This window comes from Caloenas nicobarica, chromosome 3, assembly GCF_036013445.1.
Source record: "Caloenas nicobarica isolate bCalNic1 chromosome 3, bCalNic1.hap1, whole genome shotgun sequence".
NCBI classification, from domain to species: domain Eukaryota; kingdom Metazoa; phylum Chordata; class Aves; order Columbiformes; family Columbidae; genus Caloenas; species Caloenas nicobarica.
Window position 1 is genome coordinate 117,454,752 of NC_088247.1, and position 26,647 is coordinate 117,481,398.

The window sequence follows — 26,647 nt, forward strand, 5'->3', positions numbered from 1 at the left end:
CAACACTGAAGTGCTCAAGGAAAAAATAAGTGGCAAAAGCAGTATCATTCTCAGGCCAGCAATAAACTAAACCTAAAAGAAAAACATTTAAAAATATGTATATACTGTGTCCCTGCTCTGCTGCTGCATTTACTGCTGTACTTGGGTGTTAAATTAGTTGCCTGGGAAACCTCAGGAACAGCGCATGAGATGGACAAACCAGCAAAACCTTGAACAGAAAGGGCGGACACTGTGAGAAAAACAAGTTTGCTACTCAGAAATTTGCAGAGATTACAGTGCAGAGAACTTGCTACACTGGCTGCTTCTCTCTCCCAGGTTCAAGGTGGTGCCTGCTGTCAATTAGAGTTACTGCCACTGAAATAATGTGAAGCTGCTTTCGTCCATCTGAGGATACAAACCCAAGGTAGCCACTTTTTATTTCTTGTATTTTTCTTGTATTTGAATATTCTGCTAAGAGGTTGAGTGGTGTCAGTGTGATAGGTGAGGACAATTTAAATATGGAGCCAGATGAAAGCATTAATGAATATAAAAGTCAGCATTTGCGCCATTAAACTATACCTTTTAAAGCTGATATTTCTTCTGTATTTTTGGGAAAAAGAAATAAGGCCTAAATGCTGGCTAAAATACTGTCTGTTAAGGGACATGATAATTAAAGAAACTTCAGAACACCACCAGCAAAACACTTGTATATGTGTGTAAATAAATACTTCAGACTTCCTGTAGGCAATGGCTTTACTAAACCTTGGCCCAATTTTAGACAAGGCCATGAAACACGGATTGCTTCTGACCAGAGACAACACACTTGTGTGGCAATCTGATACAGAGACTGCTGATGAAGTAGTGATTTATACTTGGCAGTTACAGGCAAATAGCTTCAGCCATAATTTAAAATAATAAAAATTGTCTTTTTCCTTGAGATACAGTATTTTGTTAGAACTCTGCTGCTTGAGATAACATGTACTTGCAAGTATGAAAATCCCTAAAAATATATTCCTGCCTTTTTAAAATTCAGCCTCAGATTTTTTAACCTTCAGGTTTCTCTGTGTCTGCACATAAAACTTCCCATCTCTGAAATCACTGTGACAGCTCCACATAACAGACTGCAAGGTTTTATTGCCTGATATCATGAACGATTTATAGTCAGATAATAACAAAAGAAATCATTTTTACTCAAAGATAAATTAGTCATTTTATTTATTCAGTTTGTTTTTCTGCTTGAATTTGAATAGAATATGCTAGAGAAAAGAAACATGACACTGTTTTGTCTGCCACTATGTGTCACACATCGATGCCGAAAAATACAGTGGACAAAATAACACTGTGTGCAGCGGACACGCACTCATTAACGGAGTTTGTTAAACTCAAGTGTGGAACCTGGAAGCCTAAAAGCTGGCGACAGTTAAGGCCAACTGAACATAGATATGAGTGTTAAGCTCTTATTAAGCCCAATGACATTCTGTCATCAGGCAGCAAAAATGAATAAGCTCCTTCCTAGGGACAAGTTATGGCCTGAATCCCAGTCACTTACAGTAAGATATTCTATCAACAAGGTTAGCAGCCACAATGTGCTTCCAGCCTTTTTCTCTGATCATCTCCTACAAAAAAGTATCAAGTAATTATTTTTGTATGTTCATTCAATGTCTTCACATCAAGACCTGCAACCATATGGATTTTGTGTAAAGGTTAAAGGACTTTCGAGCTTATCTAATTACTGTAAAAAATAAATTATGTTAAAATGAAAATGCTGCACTAGTGGGAGAAATAGAAATTTAGGAGGGTACCTCTACCTGATTATAATTCAATTTTAACAGTATCGGACACTGACTGTACCTAAGTGTGTATATGTTTTACTAGGAGTTAAGACTTGATCTTTATTAACATATAGTTCTTTACTATCTGAACAGGACAATAATTACGGAAAGATTAATGAGTCATAATAGTCTTTGCATTTCAAACTAATAATTATAAATACAACTCTCCTTTTTTATTAGTACCTAACTAAATAATATAAAAATTCTATCAGCACGCACAAAGACATAAGGCATGCAAGGTTTAGAAAGAGACGTAGCACAGAAGGGGTTTGCATGCAGAGGCAAAGCCAAGCAGTGATTAAAAGATCCCCAAGTGGTCTGGATCAATCATAATTTAAACAGTAGTTAGACATTAATAACTTCCAGGTGTTTGTTTTACCTAATTATACATTTGACGCCTTCTACTCTAGCGTGGGTTTTTTCCAGGGGTCTCACTTGGAGACAATGCTCTCCATCTGAAAATTTAGCTTATCTGTTTTACACATAAATAGCACAAAAGCGGACTAAGTTTTGTTCCTGTTCTGACGCCTGGGTCTCTTTCACCACCAGCACACACAAGTTGTAGTATTAAGTGTTGAGCAGAAGTTTCCACGGAACTGATACTCCTTCTCTAATGTCACCTCCATATTAACTGTCAACTATAAAAGATGACTTGAGTAAAGATCTCCAATACCAAGGACAGGAAAGCTAAGTTCAACATACCTTTTCTTACTGTCCCTTTTTGCTGTTTTTTCTAAGACTGCTCTTCGTCGCAGGTAGTCGTTTTGGATTTCGTTATACTTTGCAGTGTGCTCTTTGATAAGGTCAGTGGTTTTCTTGTGGTGCCTCTTTACAAGGTCCTTCATTTCCTTGTAGTGCTTCTTCTGAAGCTTAACAAAAGACTTCTGTTGTTTTAGCTCCTCAATCGTCTGTGCTTCCACTTCTGCAACGGTAATAACAAAAGCCACTTCCATTTTCTAATAACATATGATTTCAGAGAACCCAGAAATTGCCATTAGTAGGAATGAAACCAGGCATGCTTTTTTACTGATTGTAAGTGAAATGTGCTACCTTAAACTGAGTTGACTTATCTGGAAATAAGCTCATCAGATTGAAAATGCTGTGGCCAATTTGATGTATGAGTTAGAAGTGAGATGAAAATTTAAAACACCAAGATATGTAGCAAAATATTAATACAAGGCAATCAGTATAGAGAATTTTGTGTGTCTTATCTGTTTCCCACACCTAAATGTAGGCCTGCAGACATGGAGTGGGTTCTAACCTAGGAGAATGACTGGAAAATAAACTGAGTTACAAGATTTGCAATCTAAACTCTAACTCCAAGCTGGAGGACATGACTCCCGACAGTAGGGCACTATCTGACAGACCAGTTTGCTTGATGTAATGGTAATTTCAGTTTTGTAGGAGCAATGGGAGTACTGCAAGGCTAATGGAGATAAAATGGTTTCATTACTGTTCACAGTATTGAGAGCAAATTTAGCTTCTGTTCTCGTAACAATGCTGGCCTTTTGTCTCCATCAGACGGTAATGTGGAGCTTGTGAAACTATAAAAATGGGATATTTAAAAAAATTTCCCAGTTGGCACCCAATACTGATCTCATTAAACATGTGCTCAAACATTTAATAACTTCAAAGCTGAGGAAGAAAACATGGTAGGTACATTTCCTATGAGTTACTGCAGTCCTAATCACTCCAAGAAATGTCTAAGCCAGATGGCCTATTTCATAAAAAATATTTCTCTTGACAAGAAACTGTATCATTCATGCAGCATAAACTGTATATTTATTACCTGTGAGGACACTCTGAATTAGATCTTCTGTCTTTGCAGGTGCTTTCACCGAACCTAGAGGTAAAAGAGATGACTGATTCTAATTCTTATAAAGCAACAGCCATTATTGTGCTGCTTGATTGCATATTAAAATATGGCAGGTGACACAGGACATACGCTCACACGGGCATTTATTAATCATTTGAGAAAAACACATCGCTTGAGCAGAACATGGAAAACACCAATCCTGTGAACCAACATGAAAAGGTAACCTTCTAAAAACCCACCTGAGCTTTCTTGTTTTACTTATGAGGAGGATGATATTGAACTCACTGATATCACTCATGCAAGTCACTAAAGTGGTATTAGGCTGACAGTTAGTACAACTGCCCTATATTATGATGTCAGTGCAAAATTTCTGTATACAAGATGAATCCAGCTCCTTGGAATTCAGTTAGATCAAGCCTATGAAGGTCAAGCCTATGAAGACGACAGTCATAACATTATAAACAATGGTTTAACAAGCATTTGTTACAGGAGAATCCCTAACATTCTGTGATTCTGTGATATGTCAATACAAAATACATAAGTATCTAAGACTGTATTTTGTGTGTGGAATAAGGTGTAACCACATGCATAAATTAGGCATCTTTGTAAAAACAATTTAAAGAGATTCCTGCACTTGCAACAGCCTCCAGCTAATTTTCTCTCTTGTAATGAACTTCGGTTCCACCACAAAAGCAATGCTTAAATAGAGGATATTTGTATATTTGAAGAAGACTGGCCCTAAGAGCGTACTGAAGTGGTGGGAAAATTTCTACCTGTTTTATAGCAAAAAAACACCCAATGCAAAGCAGATGAAAAAATATTATCTAGATGGGAGGTTGTTTTTGGTTGGTTGGTTGGTTTGGTTTTTTTTTTACCTGGTGCTGGTTGGCTATGGACAACCTGAGTTGCTGGTTTCGGTGTAAGGGAAGCAGTGTAATTTACTCCATTTTCTGCTGGTGTTGGCCTAGGTTCATTGTTTGCTTCAGATGGTGAATCTCCATGGTCAATCTGAAAATACATCATGATTTACATTACTCTTCCCAACTAAAAGACTCAAAATTTATTTGCAGGTCTAGTTTAGCCTCCTTTTTAAAATGTAAAATTCTGCAACTGTTATATAGAAGTCATTCTAAAAGAAAACAACAAAAAAGGTATCCTTAAGAGCCACAGTAATGCAGGTGGTTAATTTTTGCAGAGTAAACTTCAAGAAGAAATAGAGCATGTATTACTCTGAAAAAGTATTTTTATTTTAAGTGAATATAACTCATCAGGGATAGTTTTCAGTACAGTATGTATTAGCTGCACCAGATGTGTAATCTGTATTTTATTGAAAACCATTGTTCTCTTGCCATAAAACCTGGCACAGAAACAATGTAGAAGCTGGCAAGAAAATGCTACTCAAATCCTTGCTGTGAACGAAACGTGTACACAAAATTACTTTTAAATTTCGTAGATACACACAGCACTACCATTATTCACCGTTCTTACAGAACAGAGGAATACTTCTGATTCCCAAGATCTTCCATTCTTCTAAGTACACTCCAAGGATAATATGTAAACAGTACCTCCATCCTGCTGCATAAATACATCTGTGGTATCCAAATATTTAAGCATTTTCCACAATCTTTTCTTTCTTTCCAGTTGCCTACAGACTCAGGCTTACAGCGTGCTTTGTACAATGCACTGAATATCATCATTTGCCTTGTGACCATCAGGTTTTAAGCAAGCACTCAGCAAACAGAAGGTCATTCAAAGTGACTTTTATTTCAAAATGGCCAAGCCCCCCTTCCCACTGTCCCTGCGAGGGGCCAGTTGCCATGGTGTCCAAGGGTAGTTTTGGATTTGTTCCTTCAGCTGCTTTCATTTCACTCTTTGATGGTAATCACATTACACGCAGAGGCAGGATACCACACTTGTTTGGTTTTTTTTTTCCCCTTTGATTACTCCACACTTGCAAAATATCAGCCTGCACTACATCAACAGAGGCAAAATACATTTTGATCTGTGTTTGTGCTGCTCCTGCTGCTGGTTTCCTTCATCTTGGCCCTGACAACATGCTATATATTGCAAAAGGATTTCTGTCTCAACAGCCTATTTCTACCGAAATTATAGGAGAGAGATAATGCAGTGAGAAACACGATGCAATTGCAAACCAATGCCAACAACTTCAATTTATATCAAGCAGGAATGACTGCAATAAAAGAAGGAAAAACATGATCTAGCCAACTTTTATGCCAGTAGAGTAATGTGACTGGCAAAAGCTGTAGCTGTGACACACACAGACATGGTTATTCCCTCAATTCTCCTTAAAATATACTCCTCACAGGATGCAATTCATTAGTTTAATAAAAGCCATATGTGCTATATGGGTCATCAACATTTAATACAAATAAAGCTTGAATTCCTAACTTCTGTAAAGTTTGTGGCCCAAAAGAAAATGGGTATTATCTTATTTTGGGGGGACTGGGTTTGTATGTGCTGCAAAATGCTGCATCACAGCTTGTTGTGAAACTATTAATACAGCCTGTCAGTTTTGTACATAAAACATGTGTTTTCAGAAACTAAAACAGAAATGTGAGACAGGATCAGGAAGTGAATAAAGAGTAATTTTCACTACATCAAGCAATCTAATCTCATTAAAAAGCACTTTCTCTTCTCATAATTCATCATGCAGAATGCTAAAGTAAACATGATTTTTCCTTAGTGGAGAGTATTTCAGGTTCTTTTTAAAACAAGATGTAATCCAGCTTTCTAATTTATAGTTTTAATATTCACAGAAAGTTTTATATTCCACATGTTGCCAAGTCTTTTCAAACACAGTGTATTTAGTAAATAAGTAGAAAGATACATACCCATATGGGTACATATCTGTAAGGTCTTATTTTTATTTCTACAGAGAAAAGGAGCCGCAATGTATTAGGGTTGGGAGATCTCTGCTGTGCTGCACTGTCAGACTAGGTGGGCAGCTGTTAAGTGTTTGCCTCTATCCTCCTGGGCAAAGTATAAGCAAACGTGAGCATGGTCTCCCTATAGGAAGTGTCGGATCAACTTAATTTCTGTTACTATAACTTGGTGTGATCATTATGATTTGCAAAACTATGCCTGAATTTGGCACAGCCAAAATGCACTTCACTCCGGCTGGCATTGCCTAGACCCCGACACGCTGCTGTTCCTCGGACTATGGGGGTGAAAATGGACAAACGAGTGAGGTCAATCTACTTTAGGCTGGGATTAATTCATCCCAAGAAACTCTGCAAATTTCTATGGCTTATTCCTCCTGTCTGTAAAGGACACCAGGCAGGGGAAGAGAAGGCAGCATTTCCTACCTGTATGCTCCTAAAAATTTACTGTGAATTCAGAGAAGTACAGTTAAAGGCCAGGCTGGAAAGCAAGAACTGATCAGAAAGCTAGAGGTAGGAATTCATGTTATGCTCATGATGGGAACATTGCAAATAAATACAGAAAAGATGCTGTAAATTTTTCAGCTCTTCAGCGTTCTCTGTTTATGTTATCGCACTGATAATTAACAGGCAGTGTCATTTGAAGCCTAAAGAAAGGCTAAGTTTTTTTGTTCAAAATGTTTCAATATCAGGTAGCTTATCTGACTACTGTTTCACAAGAAGCCCGAGGAACTTCTTACAGAGCTGCACTTTAAATTTCTACATAGCCAAGAAAAAAACCTCCCAGTTTTCCTGTGACAGCTGCAAGAACCCAGCTCAGATAAATAAATGTGTGTGAGGGGAGGGAGAGAGGTGTGGGGACGTGAAATGTGTGCTAGGAGACAGCACAGCTTTGCACACAAACATCTAGAGTGTGTAAATTTGAAACTGTACATAGGAAAATTTAATCCAGGTGCACTTACGTGTACAGTTCTGGCAAACATACTTGGGTTTATTTAGCTATGTTGCCAGTGAACGTACCTGCAATTATTAACTGACGTGATTCTCGTGGGCCAATGTAAGTGAACAAAACAGCTCGGCTGACTGATGAAGAAAATGTTATCATCGTGTAACACGATCAGGCAATTCAAGATTTCCAAGTACAGCCCAGCTGCCAAATATCTTACCCACAACGGGCGTCTATAAACAGAAGTTAACAATGGTGTATTTAGATTGTCACTTAAAACAGCAGTTTTATACCTGTCCCTTGCTACTGCAGCTGGCTGATTATACACGTTGAGCAGACACACCACTACGATCATTACCGTTTTCTTTTAAAAAATATTTCTGTGCTACTCCAAAAACAAGCTCCTTTATCCTATGAGCTTTCGAGCTCCTTGACATGTGGGTGGCACCACCTGAGCACCACAATTCATCTTTCCTTCTTCCCATTTGCTTGAGAAGACACTCTGTGACAGAATTTCTCTAACTAACAAATAAGCCTGTGTAGACAAGGAAAATCTGTACTTTTTCAAAAGTAAAAAATGACCTCTAAGGTATTTAAAGGATTCTGTTAAAAAAAGCCTTTGCTATTAAAATAGAATCTCATGTGTAGAGCGTCCTAGATAAATGTCTAAGATGCTACTGAGCATTTCAGAGTGTCCTCATTCAGCCAAACTTGTGACAATGCATGAAGAGTGAATTGTTGGCCACTGAATTGTAATGACTTTCACTCATCTGGTCTGCTTTGGGAATGTATTCTTGGTTACAAAATCTAGTTCAATGAGGCTTTGCACATCTGAGAATTGAAGACAGGCACCAGAGCTGAGGGCAGTTTAGGATTATAAACCATTTCTGCATCTTCACTAGAGAACTGTACCGAGTGCCTTTTGATTCACATGATGCGCCCAACATCTGACAGAAGCAATCTTTAAAATACGAGGTTGATATTTTCAAACACTGCTAGAAGATACCCCAATGACAATGTCGGGAACAGAGAGACTGATCGTTTGAATGTGCATAGAGTTTATTAGAAACAAAAGCTGAACTGTCAGTACTCTCAATTATGCTCAAAATAACATAATGCATTTTTACGCGCAACACCTCCGATTATACAGAAAGATAAAATTTACAGGTTAGTTCTTAGGTAGCCACATATACCCAAACAGATACCAAACAACTGAATATGTGGCTCCCATAGCTTTCCGCTAAGGTAGAACAGGCCTTAACCTCTATTTACTCTATGGTCTTCCCTCTCTTCATCTCTCTTTCTAATACATATGAAGGGCTGGATCACTGACCTCCAGAGGCCGCTTCCCGTCTAAATTATTGTATGATTATACCCGGTCTCTTTAGGGCACGTTTGCTCATGGAGAATGTGTAAGAGACATCTGGATAACCTCTCCAGAAACACAGACAGAAATTCTGGAAAATTTGTAATATTTTCAGGAAAAGGTATTGATGCAGACATGTCTTTTTTGTAAGGGGAACTTCAGGATCACACTGGAAAACAACAGGCAATGACTTATGAAGATTTAATTTACTATGCAACAAAGTTGCAAATCAGCATACACATAACATGGTTTTTCATTCCATTTTTGGTGTCTCTTTACCACTGAACAGTAACTTGCTCCATGAGCAACACGCTGCCTTCAGTGAAACCACACACACACAGTGCAACGCTTCTCAGCTGTCGTGTATCCCTGTCTTATTATAGGTGAGATGTTTACAGGTGTTCAGGTAATCATAGAAGGGTTTAGGTTGGAAGGGATCTTAAATATCATGTAGCTCCGTTCTTCCTGCCACGGGCAGGGACACCTTCCACTAGACCAGGTTGCTCAAAGCTCCGTCCAACCTGTTCTTGAATATTCACAGGGATGGGGCATCCACGGCTGCTCTGGGCAGCCTGTTCAGTGCCTCAGCACCCTTGTGGGGAGGAATTAACACACACAGTTCCCAGGGACTTTCAATATTTCTCCTTCTAAACAAAGTAGGTGCTTTTAAATACTGTAACATATTTGCAGGGACTTTGAAACATTCCTTACCTCTTTCTTTACCTCTTCTTCATCTTCCAGAGTCAGTGCAGCCAGTTGCTTAGCTCTCTGCTCCATCAAGTTTACGTATCTGATTGGATTGGATAAGGCCTCAATCACATCTAGAAATAATGCAAATACTTCAGTTTCATACCCCTTATGCTATGGTTCCAGTACGCCTTGGGTCTTAAGAAAGAGACACTATTTTTCATACAGATCTGCTACTGATAGGTATCACCTAGGTCCTAGAAACAACAGTGAGGTGGAGTAAACCACCATGCACAAATAGTCTAACATGAACCCTCTCTTGGACCTTGTGACTGAGTCATGTGGATATGCATTTTCTGCACAGTGTTTTATCAGGATTTTCAAAGCTTACAGTACCAGCCAACTAGGATCCTGCTTCACATGAGGCACAGAGGAACATTAGTGAAAATACTGTATTTAAAAAATAAATCAGAATAGCTATACAGAATACTGTTTTTCATTGAAGATGCACAGTGCGGTCTTTAAACCCATCCTTGCTTAGAGCCGATTCCAAAATACAATGCTCTACATTAAGCACAGCACTTCACTTAGGAAACAATTACTTATTACTGTGCCACGTAAGCAAAGTTTCATTTGTGTTTCAGTGGGAAATGCCTGGGGTATTTCCCCCTTTAGAGTCATACGATGTCTGCTGAAAATAAAAGTGCTGGCCCAAATCTTAAACCTTAGGCAGGCCACCATAAATCAGGCCATCTTATATGAGAGATGAGACACAATGATCCATCAGATGCAAAGGACTCTTATCCCAATGTGGCAAGTCATCTACACCACATTCACTTTGTGTTTCAATTAACTTTTGTATTTCCCAGCAGGCAAATGTCACAGACTTACCTGCATAAGTATCAGGTACATAGTCTTTGACCTCTATGTACACAAAGAGAGCTGGCAGTGTCAAAGGCTGGTTCCTCTCATTCCTCAAACAGATGTAGTGATAGCCTGTAAAATAAGAAACAACCAGTTCAGAGCATAAACTCTTCCACAGGCATTTCCACTGTATTTGTGTTATCATTTGTTATTTATAGTGTGGCTCCAACTGAGTAAGCAACCGTAGGGATTTCTGGTAGGGAAAGATTTACCTGAAGGGTTTCAGAGATAAGTATACAGAGCAGAGACTGTTAGAAAGGCACATGACACTGCAGTATTTTCTCTTTATTTTTACAGTCCATCCACAATATGGTATCTAATTTAAAAACGAGACAATATGGCACTATATCTACAAAGTGTGTGTGTATGAATCCTATCATGTGACCCATCTTAGAAATATACCTGAAAAGGGAGTTATTTTCAGACTATTTAGAAAGCTGGCTGTCTTCTAAGAGCGAGGACAAACACTACAGCGCAGCTTAGCCAAGTTAATGGCAAGGCACCACCGATGGGGCAGCCCCAAACCCTTTCCCCCAGCCACCTACCATCAGCTCCTGCTCTTTCTCTTGCTCACTGACATTTTTCTGACTTTGTAGATAGGCAGCTCAGTGAACTAGACTCCAAAAAAAGCAGCCTTCAGAAGCTGTGAGGGGTGTTCCACCAATTTAACTCCCCAAAATGCCTCACCATAAGGTGAGATGTATTAATGCCAGTTTAAAGACAGCGATGGAAGGGCACAGGTACGAGTGGGAGAAAAGGAACTCCAGATGCAGCAACAAACTGTTACAGCATTGAAGTGCAGTGCTGCAAAGCTGCATCCTCTGCCTCACAAACTGGTGCCTCTTTGCACCATGGCTGAAGTTGTTCTGAGGCACAATTACAGAGCGGCACATAGAAGCAGTGTCAAGGTACAAGTCACAAGCAGGATGCAATTACCTGGAGACGTCCTCATTTGGGTGATGTGAGCAAGTCTCCCTCCAAGTAATGGTTAAATCCTTGCTTTGGAAATAATGCTAATTCTGTGAATTTGTGTGACAGTATGATAAAGTTTTCAATAATGTCTCAGAAAAGACAGAAATTACAAAGGTTTCTCAGTTTTCTTAAGCTCCTCCAGCAAATTTTCAGCATGTACACAAACTAAAATCAACACGCTGTTCTACATCACATGCTATAAACTAATGACTACTGGAGTCAAAAGGACAGAAGATAGGCCTGCGGGTAAAAAGCTCTCAAAAGTCCTTGTATGATTTAACACAGTGGCCTTTGTTCTAAAAAGCACAAGCTGAAAAGCAGGTACATGATTCAGTGCTCTGTGGAATGGACTCTGTGCTGCTTGAAGGGTCAGTGCCATGAAAGAGGATCAGCTGTGGTAAGAGTTCCATCGGAAGAGGAAAACCCTTCCCACCCCTCTTTCCCATCCCCAACCACCTATCTTCCTCTGGAGCTTGACAGATCCTCCATGAGGCAATTACGTCCATTAAGCCAGGAGAAAACAGTGGAGAGTTTTCTGCTGGATTGACAAGCTGAGTTGGCTCACAAAAAAAAGGTATGGAGATTGGCAGAGGTGGCACAACAGAATGGCCAGGGTTGCATGGCCAAGAGCAGGGTAGGAGAAAGAGAGAAGAAAGAAGAGAGAGAAGAGGAAGGATCTGATCTATACATTACCTGATATCAGGTCTCCAGGGATAATATGGACAACAACTGTTAGATTACAGGGACATGTAAGCTTTGTGCTACTGCTGGGACTGCCTAGATAAGGTACAGAGTAGACATAGATATTCTTTCTTTTCCAGTGTGAGTGAAGCTGGGAGCATGTTTATGGCCCATATGCTTGGCCTAATTTAGATTCCTCCCCTTCCCTCCCCTCCCTGGAAAAGCTGGCGCTGAAGTCAAACGCTTCTCTTGCTCAAAATGCCAATGTCACTGCTCTGAAACATCATCTCTAACAAGTCTCTGGCCTGGAAAATAAGGGCTGAGTTGTTGCACAAGACAGTTTGCAGTTAAGTGGCCACTAATTATAATAGAAATAATTATATGATTTAGAAAAGGCCAGTAATGATTTTTTTAAAATTTTCAGCAATAAAGATGAAAGCAATTTTGGGCTGATTTAAAGGTTTTGCAGAGATACAACAGCTTGCATATAGGTCGGCCCTTGCATGCACGTAAAAATTACATTAGAGCAGTACATTTTGCTTTAATTCCCAGCAATCTCCCATTCTCACAAAGATGACATCAAAATTGGCTGTTGCTGCCCTCTTTCCTCTTAGAAGTGTACAATTGCACTTTTTAGCATAAAACTGTGACCATGCAATTGATCTACTGGAGACCAGTAAGTACCAGCCACGCCTCTGATGCTTAATTCTGTTGGTTTTCCTGCCTCATTACAAATTTACATTTCTGGGGAAATATGGTATTTTCCTTGTCAAAGTTGAGAAAGATTATTCAAATCCCCAGTTGCTATAAATCTGGAGAGTTTCTGCTGATTTACAGCACTGGGATTCTGGATTGCTGCTTCTTTTCGCTACACAACATCCATCTCAATGGAGAAAAAAGTTTACCTGGTCGAATTGCTGAGACTGGTAATATCCGATGACCAATAAATTTCCCTCCTTCTTCATACACTGCTAGCCTCAGACATGCCAGGGAAGGCAAAACAACCTAGAAGGCAATATTGCTGCATTATTAACTTTCTGCACTGAATGAAACAGCTCCTTCCAGACACAGGCTGTATAACAGACAGAAAAAGAAAGTTCAGCTACACTCTCACGGAAACATTTTTCAATCAAGAAACTTGACGTGGGACGTGTGCATAGTATGTTGAATCCAGCAATTTGACCGTACATTTTCACTATGATAAAAGAGACTTTGGCAGCTCAACTCCTATCACACTTGAATGCCACTTTGTTCTCTGTTTATTACTCACAGCCCTGACATGTTTTTTGTTGTTTTTTTTTTCTTCTTTGTGTTTGTGCCAGTGGGATTACTTACTTCTGAAAAAAGCCACTGAACGGCACGTTAGTGTGGAAAACTCAACTAGCAACTCAACTTGTTTTGCAGAGTGTGAATGTATGAATTCCATGAACCATGTCAACCCCAGTAGGATTCTTCAGTGCACACTCACTGGCTGGGCTAAAGACATTTAATCAGACAGGATGTTTACTAGCATTGGATGCTTTCTTGGCACTACATAAGAAAGAAGGTCAAACCGTGAAAAAAAGAAAACAAGATATCAAAAAATGGTTACTTAAACTACCCTACTATGTTAGGAATCTTTAATATTACTTTAAAAAATGTATAGCATAATTAACCTCATTTTCTTACTTAATGCAAATATACATACAAATACACATATTTTTAACATGGGCACATATTTGCATTTCTTCAGAACATATGCTAAAATTTATCTAGAAAATGAAAGAAACAAAAAAAAACCCCAAACAAAACAACAATCAAAAACAGTTTCTCCAATTTATTTTCAAGATTACTAAAAATAGTAATCTATGCTTCTCTGAGCATAGAGACAGTCAGGCACGATCGTTAACTAAATAGAGAAATGAAGTACACTAATTAGAAGTTCATTACAGAAGAAAAATGCTAGTGATGTTTCCAAACTCAAGAGCTGGCAGGCTGCCAAAGGAAAGTCATTCAGAAGGCCAAATATTCAGGGAAAAGGGCTGTACTCCCTAGAAAGCAGGGCTGCAAGCACCAGTTGTATAAACATCTCTGTGAACTACATTTGCCTAGAGAAATAGGATAGAAATTGTTTTACAAACACCTGGACTCAGGATCCATCTAACCACAGTAGCCAATAAGCAAAACCCAGAAATCCTGCTGGAGAACTGGCTGCCAAGTATATCGTGAAGCACAAAAAAAGATCCACATTGCACAATCCCAAAACACGCTCAGTATTTTCTGCTCCCTCAGAGTTTAGAGAATTGAGTCTGAGTAATATTGTTCAAATTGCATGAGTAATGCAGGAGCCTCCGTCTCATTTCAAGCAGATGGGATTTATGTGGTTTCATGACCTAGGCTGTACTTATACGGCACAATCTAGTGCTAAGCAGAGATAACAGATTGCTTTGGACGTGTTAGCTTGGACAGCCAGATTGTTATAGCTGTATTCACATCATCTTGCTCGCAGGTTAACAGGATCTGCTTTGCAGTAGGGCTCTTCAGCCAAGGCAAAACTCAGTGAAACTGCTCTGGGGTCTGTGCTTGCTCATTCATAGCACAGCACTGCACCGTGCCACGCAGATAAGTCTGTCAACAGGCCTGTTCTTTCCAGCTGTGTCAGTGAAAGAATCGAGGCGACTTCAAACTCCTTTATTTTAGTAGAAGCTGGCATGACTAGAGTAGCAAAATTACACCACAAGTGGTTAACAATAAACAGTTCAAGAAAGAACAATTTGTAATCTCTTTATCTTCTTTCTAACAAATGCAAAGTTTTACTAGTCAACAGGATTACTCTCCTGGACAGTTATAAGCACAATGAATGTTTGGGAAGCAAGTGTTACACTGACCTTCTTAAACACTATGGTTTCCTCTTCCCAGATGGGATTAACTGCATTGCCTTGAGAGGTCTTGGTCTTCAAAGCTTTTCTTCTTGTATCCACAGGCAGGCCAAACATGTCCACTTCTACATAGGTACCGACTTTTTTATCGGAAAGAAACTGACCTGAAATTATCTAAAACCAAAATAAAGGAAGATCACTAGAGACCACTTCGGTGGATTAGGAAATGACTGGCTGAAATGCAGATGATTAATTCTCATTAATGACCAGAGAGTATGCATTTAAAATAAAAACAAAACAAACACAAACCCACGATAAACTAAAAAACACTGTTTAACATTGCAGACAAAGAAAAGAAGCAACTTATGAGGCCTGATTTCCTGTGACCCCGTGGTCCTGAATTCCCCTATGAGTAATAATGTGGTTGAGATCATGCTGCTGCCCTTCCCTCAGCAGGAACAGTTGTTTGGATCTCATTCCTCAATTGGGCTGCCTATTTCCACAACACAGCACCTTTGAGAACTCTCAAAACTCTATCCAGTTGCAACAACTGGTTCAAAAAATGCTGGAAGGAAAGAGGTTTAAGTAGTAGAGAAACTACACTTGCTTTTAACTGCGAGGGAGAAAACAAGGTAAAAAGTCGGTATCCTAATAAAGGCTCCTCACAGTGGGTGAGAAGTTTCACTATGAAAACAAAACGATGATAAAATAGCTGGTCTTTTCTAGTTACTATATTTAATAGGAAACACAACTCTCAGCTTTAAAAAGTTAAAGTCTGCAATTACTTCAGAAAATAAATTGGCACAGGAATATGTAGCAGTGTCACTGTACCTTAACAAATTCAGGCTTGCCTAAAGCAAATCTGAATCCATTCTCAACTGCATCTTGTATAAGCAATGACAGTATAACCAGGAGAGTCTTCACCAAGCAGGCAGAAGCAGCTGGCTTGTGACGGCTCCTGGATGCTCACTCCCGTTAAAAACGCTGTGCATCTCCTAAGAGCTACTGAATGATTTCCACCTCCATTTACTTAAATCACAGAAGAAAGTGCCGCTAAATCCGCAGTGGGACCTGAAAGCTTCCATGATTATAGGTCACCACAAAAGGTCATTGCCACACAGTCTTTTTTTTTTTTTTTTTTACCATGCATGTCATCAGGTTATTCCTTTATTCATATTCCTCCCAGCACTGCTCTGCTACGCTTGTGTCTGCAGCCTGAGAGGAAATACTTGCTTTCTCTAAAAGAAAACAGGAGGATATTTTGGAGGTGGGTTCTATAATACGGACACTGTTCTAATGGACAAGTCCATTAAAGGAATAACAGGATTTCAGAAAGTTTATGTTTTTATAACTAGAGATATACCAAATATATAAATTCATCATCCTGTCAGAGCCAATGCAATCTATCCCTCTAGTCTTCAATTTGGAGATTCCTAGTGGGCCTTGAACTTCATTAGAAGCCCTTAAAAAGGAATGAAGAAAAGCAAGCTAGCAATGAATTGCAGCTGACATTATGGTTTCACAGTTCTGCTGGAGAACTTATAGGGAACCAGAAAATTTATTTCTATTACACAGTGTACTGCTCTAGCCATTCCAGTGCAAGCTACCACTTTATAACAGCGTGTTTTAAATTCAGCTCTTTGTTACTAAAAACACAGCCAAAGTACTCTTGAATCCATTCGCTTCCCAACTACTTCTATGGAAAAGAATACATACAAATAAAAATACATTTATTTATTCTACAATAGGAAATGTGAGGTAGAAGATACCCTGCAATTTAAAAATGAAATATCGCTCCATAAAATGAAATGCATTTTATTTTTTCTGAGTTAGTATGGTCATTCACTAGGCCACTGCATAACAAAAATATATCTATGCTCTAACATTGTCACAAGCGCAGTTTTACCAGCAGCACACATACCTTGACAGACAAGGTGTTAGCTACTATTCCATCCACTATGCTTTCAGTAAATGGATCAAAGTGTTTGTCTGGTCTTCTCATGAATTCTGGCTTTAACCTGTATCCGCTTTTGCCATTGTACTCGTACATTCCCATGTTAATTTGCATAGACAAATCTAGGTGTTAAAAATATTGATAAGAATAACATTCTGGTTAGATAACAACGTAAAAAAGCAATAACACTATTTATTGTAATTTCAAACCGACTGTGATGTAAACAGCTATTTATCGCACACTGTTGCTTGTTAAAAGAGGTTTCAGATGTGATCACAGCCACTCTCTTGGATTCTTTTGACAAGAAAAAGTCATCCATAAGACATCTTTCAGAGATTACTCAATAGATAACATTTTCAGATTTTAAAAGAAGCCTTGATGCTTAGGTTTTGAGTCCCTCCGTGTTTCACTGTGGTACTTGACTCAGCAGAGTACATAAGTTTCTAACCCCTTATAACATAAGACACTGGATACATGATACTTGGTTGAAACTGGCTCAAAAAGGTTTTTATTACTCTGCAGACTCCCAGCCTGCATAGGCATTTGCTTTCCATGGAAAGGCGGTTTATACATGGGCATGATTGGAAAGGAAGAAGGGAATGATACCATGGTACCACGTGCCCAGAGGCAGATCATGGCTGGGATACATCCTGAGATGCAATAGATGGAAATACTTATGTCTCAGAACAGACATAGCCTTGGAAGACAACACGTATTTCAAAAGCAACTTGTGCATCTAAGAGCCCAAAAGTCTTTGTTTCTTAAACACTCATTTTTAAAGTGGAATTTGCTAAGTACCTTATGCCTTGAAATACTGAGATTTTGTAAGACACGGGAAAAAAAACTCCTGCCAGATCTGAAATGCTGCTCAATGGTAACCACTTACAAATGATGACAATATGGAGGGCATTACGTATGTGTATTACACTAGCTACGGCATGGTAATTACAAATATTCCTAGTTAAAAAACAAAATGGTGTTAAAAACGTTAATTAACAGCTCTGTAGTAACATTCAATCACTAGACATCTTTTGATGCATAAAGCCTTTCCTACCTATGAATCGGAAAATGTAGGAGGGAAGTGGTAAGGTACAACTTACAAAATCTAGAGACCAGCATAACTTACCTACAGTTTGGAAGTTAAGAGCAACCATTTGGCAGCCAGCATTCCAAAAGACTTGTGGCATGTAGTTCGAAGAATCTACACGTGTTCCCTTTGGGTAAATTCGGCTTAGCTGCATTTTGTTGTATCTAAACGGTGAGTAGTTAAGATATAGTACCTGTGACAAAAATCACTTTGCGGGGAAGTGCAACTGCAATATTTGAATGCAGGTGATCTTTACAGAATGACAGTGGGTTCCTTATTGAATTTCTGCAACCATAACACTTCTAGAGGTCCACAGTTTTGTAGGAGACATGATAAATACAGGGTATCTAAAGGTGCTGTTTGTTCCTGTACAGACTACTCAGAAAAAGCAGGGAAATAGCATAAGCATATGCATTAAAAAGCACTCATAACATTCCATTTATCATTACAGTTACTAATTTGGGAGTTTCCTAAGATTGCATTTATAGAGGCCAAATAGCTGTAAACAACAAATCTTACTCTGGTGAGGGAGAGATGCTCAGTTAAAAAGTGCTTTTCTGGAATAAGCATCAGACGGAAATGATGAGTGTGCACTTCTTACAGCTGAGTCTACAAATCTCAGAGATGAGAACATGCTGCAGGTTATCTGTGGAAATAGCATTCCATTAATCTTCTTTAAGGCACTTTTTTATCTTGACCATTCATTCTTAACTGCAGCCATGATGAGAGACATAGAGAAACATCAAAAGGTCTAAACAGAATGCTCCTTAGTTTTTCTTTTAAAGTTATTAAAAAAAAAAAAAACACCAAAGAAAAAAAATTGTGTGGCAATAAACCAGCTCAGTGCTCTTAGAACTAGAGGTATGATGGGAAAGCAAGCTCGTTCGTGGGACTTTGCAAAAAACTGTCAGTCACATTTTGACTATTTGCTCACCATAACTCATACCACCTCATATACGATGATAAATTCAACAACGAGAATACAAAGTAAGAGGTCTTCAATATGTAGTTTACACCTACTCCCTCTAGTCCTAGCCCACAGGACAAGGACTCATGTCAGCTTCTAAATTAACTCCTCAGAACTCAGGCCAATTAATTTATCCAGGAAGATAGTCAAATCTACAAATTTCATTTGGGTTCCCTATTTCCCCAGCTCCTGTCTCCAAATTTCAATAAAGCCCTGCAACAGATCTCAGATATAGAAAGGCTAAGAAAGCAGCTTTCTGAAATTCAAGGATACTCCACAAATTCCACGGGAGACTTCGTAAGTTGCTCAAGCCCTTTGGTTTCCACAAAGGAAGACATTTCAAAACTTTTGTTGCGTTCTGAAAGTTTAAAGGGGAAATAAAAACAACGACACATTAGAGAGCATGAAATCATATGTGATACATGAGCTGAAAACTACGGGTTTAGTCCCAGTCCCCTTACCCCATCGACTGTTCACCATCTTGATCTCTAAGAATTTATGTACACGATTGTTCGCTGACAGCAGCGAGCTCACTCTGAAGGTACTCAAGGGCTTGGTCTGAACTTGCAGGAGTGCTGCCCAAATTAAGGGCATTGGTACTGCCTGAGATTGCTGCTGTTCCAGCTGCCGGCAACAGAAATTCGGTGCACAGGCAGCAATCTCTCATATTTGCTTGCAAAATACCTTGTTGATATATTTGAGAGGTAGAGCCCAAAGCTCACAGGTGAGCTGCAGAGGCAATACGCCAGCTTTTGTGGGGAACGCAGAGGGCCCTGCTGGATCTCCAGATTGTCTTTGCAGGCAGATGCAAGGGCTCTTAGCCAAGTTTAAGCTATAATAACTAATGCCCGTATCAGATTAAACTAAGCAATGCACTAGCTGCGCCTACAGCGGTTCTCGTTATCTTCAGTATATCAGAGTAAGGTCACATCTGTCTCAAACAGTCATGGAAACATCGCTATCTAATCGAGCCTGAAGGCACCCTCCTGTGTCCCAGCAGGTCTTCAGACCTAACCCTGGACTGATGTGGAGCTTCTATGACCTCTTTAATTTGGTCAAACTTTCTGACCTGACAGTGATGAAAAGCTCCTCCTAAGCTTGTAACTCAGTGGGACTGAATATTAATTTATCATTTGTTACTCACCTTTGCCTGATGTGTGCACAGCTCTTCAATGTAACCATGTGACATGCTGTACCAGAGAGCCTAAGGCAAGACCCTTCTAGCATCAGTATATTTTCCTTTACACTTTTGCACAAAAGATAAGGATATCTGTAAAATCACAGCTTGCCAATTTATCACAATCAGCTGTGTAGATTGCCTAGAGCTGGGAGGTAATATCCATTAGATATCTCAGCACTGCTCTCTTTAAAAATGAGAGAAACAGCGCCTGTGCTGAAGCATGAACTCTCAGCCTCATCGCTTTACTGAAAACAAACAATAAAGCAGAGAAAAGGCTTGCCGTCATCCCATTTTTGAAGCAAATGTGCTGCAGTAATTGAGGGATGGCCAGGAGGCCAGTCTGGCTGGCTCCTTGAAGTCAAACTGCGAAGCTGCAGGAGAGGGATAAAACTGAAGAAAAGCACTTGTCTTGCAGAGAGAAGTAGGACAGAAACAGGTGGGCGCTTCCCTTATGGGAAGCCAAAAAGGAAGCAGTGGATCCAAAGAAGTGAGGAACTAGATTGGGCCAACATGAGAGGAGAATGTGCTGCCAGTTTGTGAACTACAAACTGTTCTCAGTGTATGCTGAAGAGTCAGAGGATGACGGTAGAGTTCCAAAAGCAATTCTCCCCCTCTAGGAGGGCTGAGACTCAGACTTTATTGTGTTGCCTAATTCTAATTAGCAACCATCACTCTACTGCCATTATTCATAGTTGTTACCTCCTAATGGCAAAAGATTCCCTAGAGGCTGCTCTCCTCCCACTCCCTTCCCAACAAGCAATCTCCTCGCTTTCTCCAGACTCTATTCCAGCCATCTCACCTCCACATTAAGGCACTGAGATTAATCTTACTTCATCCTTCCTCCTTACTAATGGGAAAGCACTACCAACACATGTACAGTGGTTTTATTCTATTTAGAATATAGGTGCTGGAATTTGTTGTAGTAATATACTGTATCTCTCAGCCTTAACTTGAAGCAGAGCATCTGTAGGAAACCAGAACTGGCAGCTGTTAAATGTCTTGGTTACTAAATGTCCAGGACTTAATCAAACTCCTAATTAAAATAAGAACAATTATTTTCTTGTAGTATTTGGAGAGGATTAAGAAAACTGCTCTTTGAAGAAAACACCACGTAGGAGACACATTTCTCTCTTGTGATACATTACACTGTGCTATCTTATCAGAAGGACGTCACCATTGAGTGGACAAAAACTCGCTGAAAAACTACCTGAAAAACTTGAGAAATTACAGTTATAGCTACTTGCTGTCAGAGAAAGGGAACATATCTAGTCAGAACAATCAGGGGACGGTTATAGATCCAGTGTTTTTCAACATTTCTGCTAACAAGTTGGATTTAAGACCAGAAAATGCACTTCCGTAATGTGTAAACGACAGAAACAGTGAGGTGCTGTTATTACTATGGAAGCCAGGATCACAAATAAAAACAAATTCTGAATTAGAAAATGTTAAATTAGAAAACTGTGATAACACTGAAAAAATGAAACTGTATGAAAACCAATTTTGGAACTCTACACTTAGGGAAATGAAGTCAGGTGAACAAAAATAAAATTTGGGCAACAACTAGATAGGCAGCAAATGGAAAAACAATCCTCATTTAATTCCTTCTTTATTCAGCTCAGCCACATTTACCACATAAGGCCACTGCTTTAACAAACTGGGCACATTTACCACACGATGGGGTTTTTTTTTGACACAAAGACCAGACATACTAATCCCTTAACTTTATGAGTTCATGGAAACAGTATGACTGATCAAAGGTCACATCAAGATTTAGGATAAAAAACCTGGACGTCTGCAGTTCTTCACAAAAGATGGCACTCGGAAAGGCACAGGCATGTGAACAGAAGAAATCTACACAAGACGATTTTATATCAGCTGCAACAGCTTGCCCTGCTAGGATTCACATGGCTCCCTTTCCAGAAGGAATATCTCCTTCCCACTGCGTTCTTGTAATTCTCATTAGAGCTAGAGGAGATTACAAACATCCAAAGGGACACTACACTATAGGGAACAAGCATACCTCTCCGCATGATTTTGTGAATGCTCGTGTGTACATCTGTATAAATACCTGCATAGAAATGTACAGGTAGATACCTTCTTATATGCTTATTATTCACAATGAGTAAATGCAAAAATCCTGTATACAGAAATGGACTTAGGCAACAATTACCTGTCCTCTGCCAAGGCCTCCACAAACCCATAAAAAATTCAAATGCTACACACTTCTTTAACTAAAAACCTCCAAGAGCACATTGCAACTTGTCAAAACAAAGTGAAAAAGGGCAGGCAAACAGTAGGGGGTTCTGCACCAAGAAAGGAAAAGATGCTGCAGTGTTTATTGAGGATGCCACCGAGTGCGTTCCTAGCAAGGCACCTTCTGTAAAAGCCAGCAGGGGATGAAATTATGGCCTTTTCTATACAACACACAGAGGCAGGAACGAGTGAATCTGCATACAGGGAAGGGCGGACTCTGCTTACACTCAATCCTCTATAAAAGTAGCAGAGACAAACTATAAAGCACTTGCTCAACCTGAAGGAATATTTACGACCACCTTTCTCAAACTGCTTAATTTAACTCTTCGGTCATGGACAACAAAGACAACGTAAGTACAACATTTTCAAAAATGTTTTTGAAATGGCACCATGCTTACTGTTGATAAAGGTTGATATTTAGACTAATGCAGGTTTCAAAGTAAATATGGATTTATTTGGCTGGATACCAAGGGAACATTTTCTGTCCGCGTGCCTGTATCTAACTGAGAGGAAGCCAAGTAGCATTTCTCCAGAACTTCCTTTCAAACACTTGCGAGGTAATTTCCAGTATAAGATGTTGCTCATGCTTAGCTTACTTACTTTTTGACACTTCAAAAGACTCAAACTTCACAGGCTGAATGTAGTTCACCAGGTTAGACATCTCTTCTGTGGCCATAGCCTCACTTCCAGCAGTACCCTAGGACAGAGAAGGGAAGATGCTGCAGTTTTGATCTGTTGACGGTGGCCAGCAGAGGCCATCAATAACTAAAGCCCAGTTTTCTATCAACTGTAATATCTTTCATTGATCCCGGTTTAGTGAAGTCAATGCCTCACACAGGGAACTTCACAAAGTAAAGAAGAAAATTTGCTATGAAATGTCAATGTTTAATTAAGCTGCTGCTGTATTCATGCTTTTTATGTGCCTCCTAGGGATGGGACTGAATTACCTTTACACATGCATAGTGCTGAGCACATTTATCAGTACTGTCTGATAAATAACAAGTTTTTGATGTCAAGTTTTTCTACCAACAATGCTAAATACACTACAAGCAGTTGTCTAAAACAGATTAGCTGTGGTGCTATTAATTCTTATTCTTCAGTAAATGAAAATATAAATAAACAAAGCAAAGATGTGCTTCTGAACCAATTAACAACCAACTTCAGAAAGTTGTTGTTGTGTTTCCCAGTGTTTTGCCGCCCTTTCTCCACTAGATGGTAGTCCCAGTCCTTGTAACACAAGCCAACCCGCAACTGCTGGAACCGACCCACCACCATAAAACATATCTACACCCTTACTTCATCCATCGACGACTTTTTACAGTCATCATCATAGTCATCATCATCATCGCTCTCAATCTCTGCTTCTCCTGAAAAGTTTTAAGCAGAAGATAATTACTGGCTGAAGCAATAGTTACAAACACCAGCGGTAAATTCGAGAAAGATGTGCAAATAGCACTGCTTAAAGAAGACTACATTCTACATGTGCTTTTTGTCACTGCACAAATCAAATATACTGTCTTGAAAGATTAATCCATCCTCAGCATTGATCACTTCTTGCTGTCCAAACAAACAAAAGCTCTTCCTTTGCAGCTGCTGGATGCCCAGTGTTTAGAAATCACAGGCACTAGGGAAAGAGCATCGTGGTGTGCACAGTGTGTACAGTGTGCAGGAACAGTATCACAAATGACTCTGAAGAAATGTTCTCATGCTTGTGGCACAGCCCTGGGGTTTGAGATGTGAGCTCATACTCCCTCTCTGTTGCGGGATCCCTGCATAACCTTCAGTGAAGAAACTGTGCATGAAAATGGATGAGATTCAGCATCAGCTGGACTTCAATCTCAGTGAGGTGAGCCTTGCTGCTGGCACAGCTCAGACACACCGGCTGAGGGCAGTGCGAACCAAATAATGTGAAGAAGAAGCAGGAGGCTCATCCTTTCCCCGAAAACGTACTGATGGAGTAAATGGGACCAAATAAAACACATTTTATGCCTTGTTCCCAATTGTGGTGTACTCATCAAATTCCTATAGGCAAGACACATTCTTTATTGTTAATTAAGGAATGCCTCCCCTCCCCTCCAAAATATTTTGATTTGTTTGCACCAGAAATTAAACCATTAAGGAATATCAATCTTATCTTTCTCTTTTGTAACTTCTCCCGTGGGTTTGGCTGTCAAAAACTATACACCGTGTAACTTAAGACGACTCCGGAAAAGAAGGTTTAACTTCCACTGCAGTCACCTATCCACACCTGTAAGACTGACAATGCTCCCTTAAGATTTTATTCCACAAACCTTTCAGCTTTCTTTCAGCAGTGGCAATTTTATTTTGGCAGCACAAAAATCTAACCACTGTGCAGCATTCCCATACTCTCCAGAGAATGGTCTTGGTTCCTCCTGTCAATTTAGGATCTAATCCAAAGCCCACTGAGTCAATAAAGAAACTCCTCTTTGTTCCAGCAGGATTGAATCATGCCCAGTGGGTCCCTTGTGAACATGGAGAGCACATATGATTTAAATAATGAGTGTGCCTTTCACAACCAAATGATGACTACCCAGGCTGCGCCTCCTTCCAGATGCAGATGTTGAAATGTCAGGCTTTTATTCATGAACATTTCATTGAAGAAAATAACATGATTGCTCAACAGGCTCAAGGGATGGCTCAGGGAACCTCAACACATTGTGAAGAGCTGGCCAAGCTCTCCCAGGATTTGCAGTGACAGTCTCTGGATGGGAAGCTCTCAACTGATTTAACCAGACTGACGAAGTAACACTTCGCATAGTCCACAAAAAGGGGGACATGGGCAGACACAGCCAGCTTGCACTGCTCGGATACCAGGTAGATGATAGCTTGTTCTTGCTAGAAGTGTCCAGGGAGGAAAGTACGCAACACATTATTCATTTATTTAAAAATATTTAACAAGAAAACTCCCAAGGAGATTAGATCTCATTTTCAAGTTCTGCATCAGACAGCAAAACCAGGACAAATAATACACAGGATTGCAAACGCACAATAAAAATCAGTATTTCAGAAAGTTATGACTACATCTGCATTGCCTTTCACCCAGCAGCATGGTCCTACGCTCAAACCCAACCTTCTTTTCCCGTTACACTGCTGGGACACAAAGTCAGAGCAAACCTTGGCCAGACTGAGGAGATGTCTGTGCTGTGGACACCTTCACGCTCACCCTCCTGCAGCAGCGGTGAGATCAGCCCTGTGCCATCACTCTTACCCCTTCCCAGAAGGGCACAGATGCTGTGTATGATAAATGCACGTGGGCTGGGATATGTAGCTGTGCTGCAGGTCAAGTCTAGTACGTACGTGTGAGCTTGTCTAAAGGACCTGTAATGGCATAATTATTATTTGCATTTAGGTGGGACTACAAACCCAGGTCAGGACAGGACCCCTCCAAGCTATGTGGCATACAAATACAGTGAAAATGGAGAGCCCTGCTCCAAGGGCTTGCCCTCCACATATGAGAAGAGCTTGCCCATGGACAGAGGAACATCAAGAAATGAAAATATTTTGCTCCCTGCCACAACAGGTAACTTATAATGCAGATACTGTCAAATGCTTATAGGCAGAAGAGCACGGGAAACTTCTTGGTGGAGTAATGGGGCAGTTTCAAGGATGTTTTCAAGGAGTTGCCCCTAGTGAGAGGGGCAGCGTGAGGAAGGAATAAAAATGCTCATTGGGCAACATGAGAAGTGGACAAAGGAGGCTGAATCCCAACTGATGGGTTGAGGGGTTCAACCCAGTAACACTGAATGGAAGATGATTAGGAGAGGAGAGCTGGCAATGACAAGCCAAATCCCTGTTACCACAGGTTGAGGAAGCAGAGAGCTAAATATTATGCATTCTCACCATGCCTCAGCAGCGTGACAGATATTGAAAACCTAATGAAACTAAAGGTTATACATTGCTTGAAATGCAGAAAAATTTGGTAATCTGCTTTCGCAGACTCCTTTAAAATAACAGCCAGTATGGATTATAAATGTGGTACTTGCTGGCGCAGCTTGTTAGCTCTGTAACATTTAGGCACCCATCAGCATCTTGGGGAGAGAAATCACCTTTTGTTTTTTCCACAGGCTGTACCATCAGCACTTGCTGGTTTTTAAAAAGGAAAAAATGAACTTTATTCAGTTTGCTAAAACAGTGTACTTCGTAACAGTGGGCCATGGCCTCAGCTGGCAGGCAGCACCAATGTACCAACGCATTTGCACACACCAAGCCTACAACTTGTTATCC

The 26,647-nt window shown here is 39.9% G+C and overlaps 1 protein-coding gene across 4 annotated transcripts in view; it reads right to left on the reverse strand.

Moving 5' to 3' along the window:
* Positions 1 to 26,647, reverse strand: part of PLCB1 (phospholipase C beta 1) — a 370,006-nt gene that overhangs the window by 68,798 nt on the left and 274,561 nt on the right. For all 4 annotated transcript variants that reach the window (XM_065630670.1, XM_065630673.1, XM_065630671.1 and 1 more), the window contains 12 exons: positions 23,699 to 23,769; positions 23,003 to 23,099; positions 19,243 to 19,327; positions 18,042 to 18,166; positions 16,883 to 17,037; positions 14,971 to 15,135; positions 13,009 to 13,108; positions 10,418 to 10,522; positions 9,551 to 9,660; positions 4,503 to 4,635; positions 3,601 to 3,654; positions 2,514 to 2,733 (listed from right to left, as the gene is read on the reverse strand). In XM_065630670.1, coding sequence (XP_065486742.1) covers positions 2,514 to 2,733; positions 3,601 to 3,654; positions 4,503 to 4,635; positions 9,551 to 9,660; positions 10,418 to 10,522; positions 13,009 to 13,108; positions 14,971 to 15,135; positions 16,883 to 17,037; positions 18,042 to 18,166; positions 19,243 to 19,327; positions 23,003 to 23,099; positions 23,699 to 23,769 — 1,420 coding nt within the window. The remainder of the gene's footprint in view (positions 1 to 2,513; positions 2,734 to 3,600; positions 3,655 to 4,502; positions 4,636 to 9,550; positions 9,661 to 10,417; positions 10,523 to 13,008; positions 13,109 to 14,970; positions 15,136 to 16,882; positions 17,038 to 18,041; positions 18,167 to 19,242; positions 19,328 to 23,002; positions 23,100 to 23,698; positions 23,770 to 26,647) is intronic.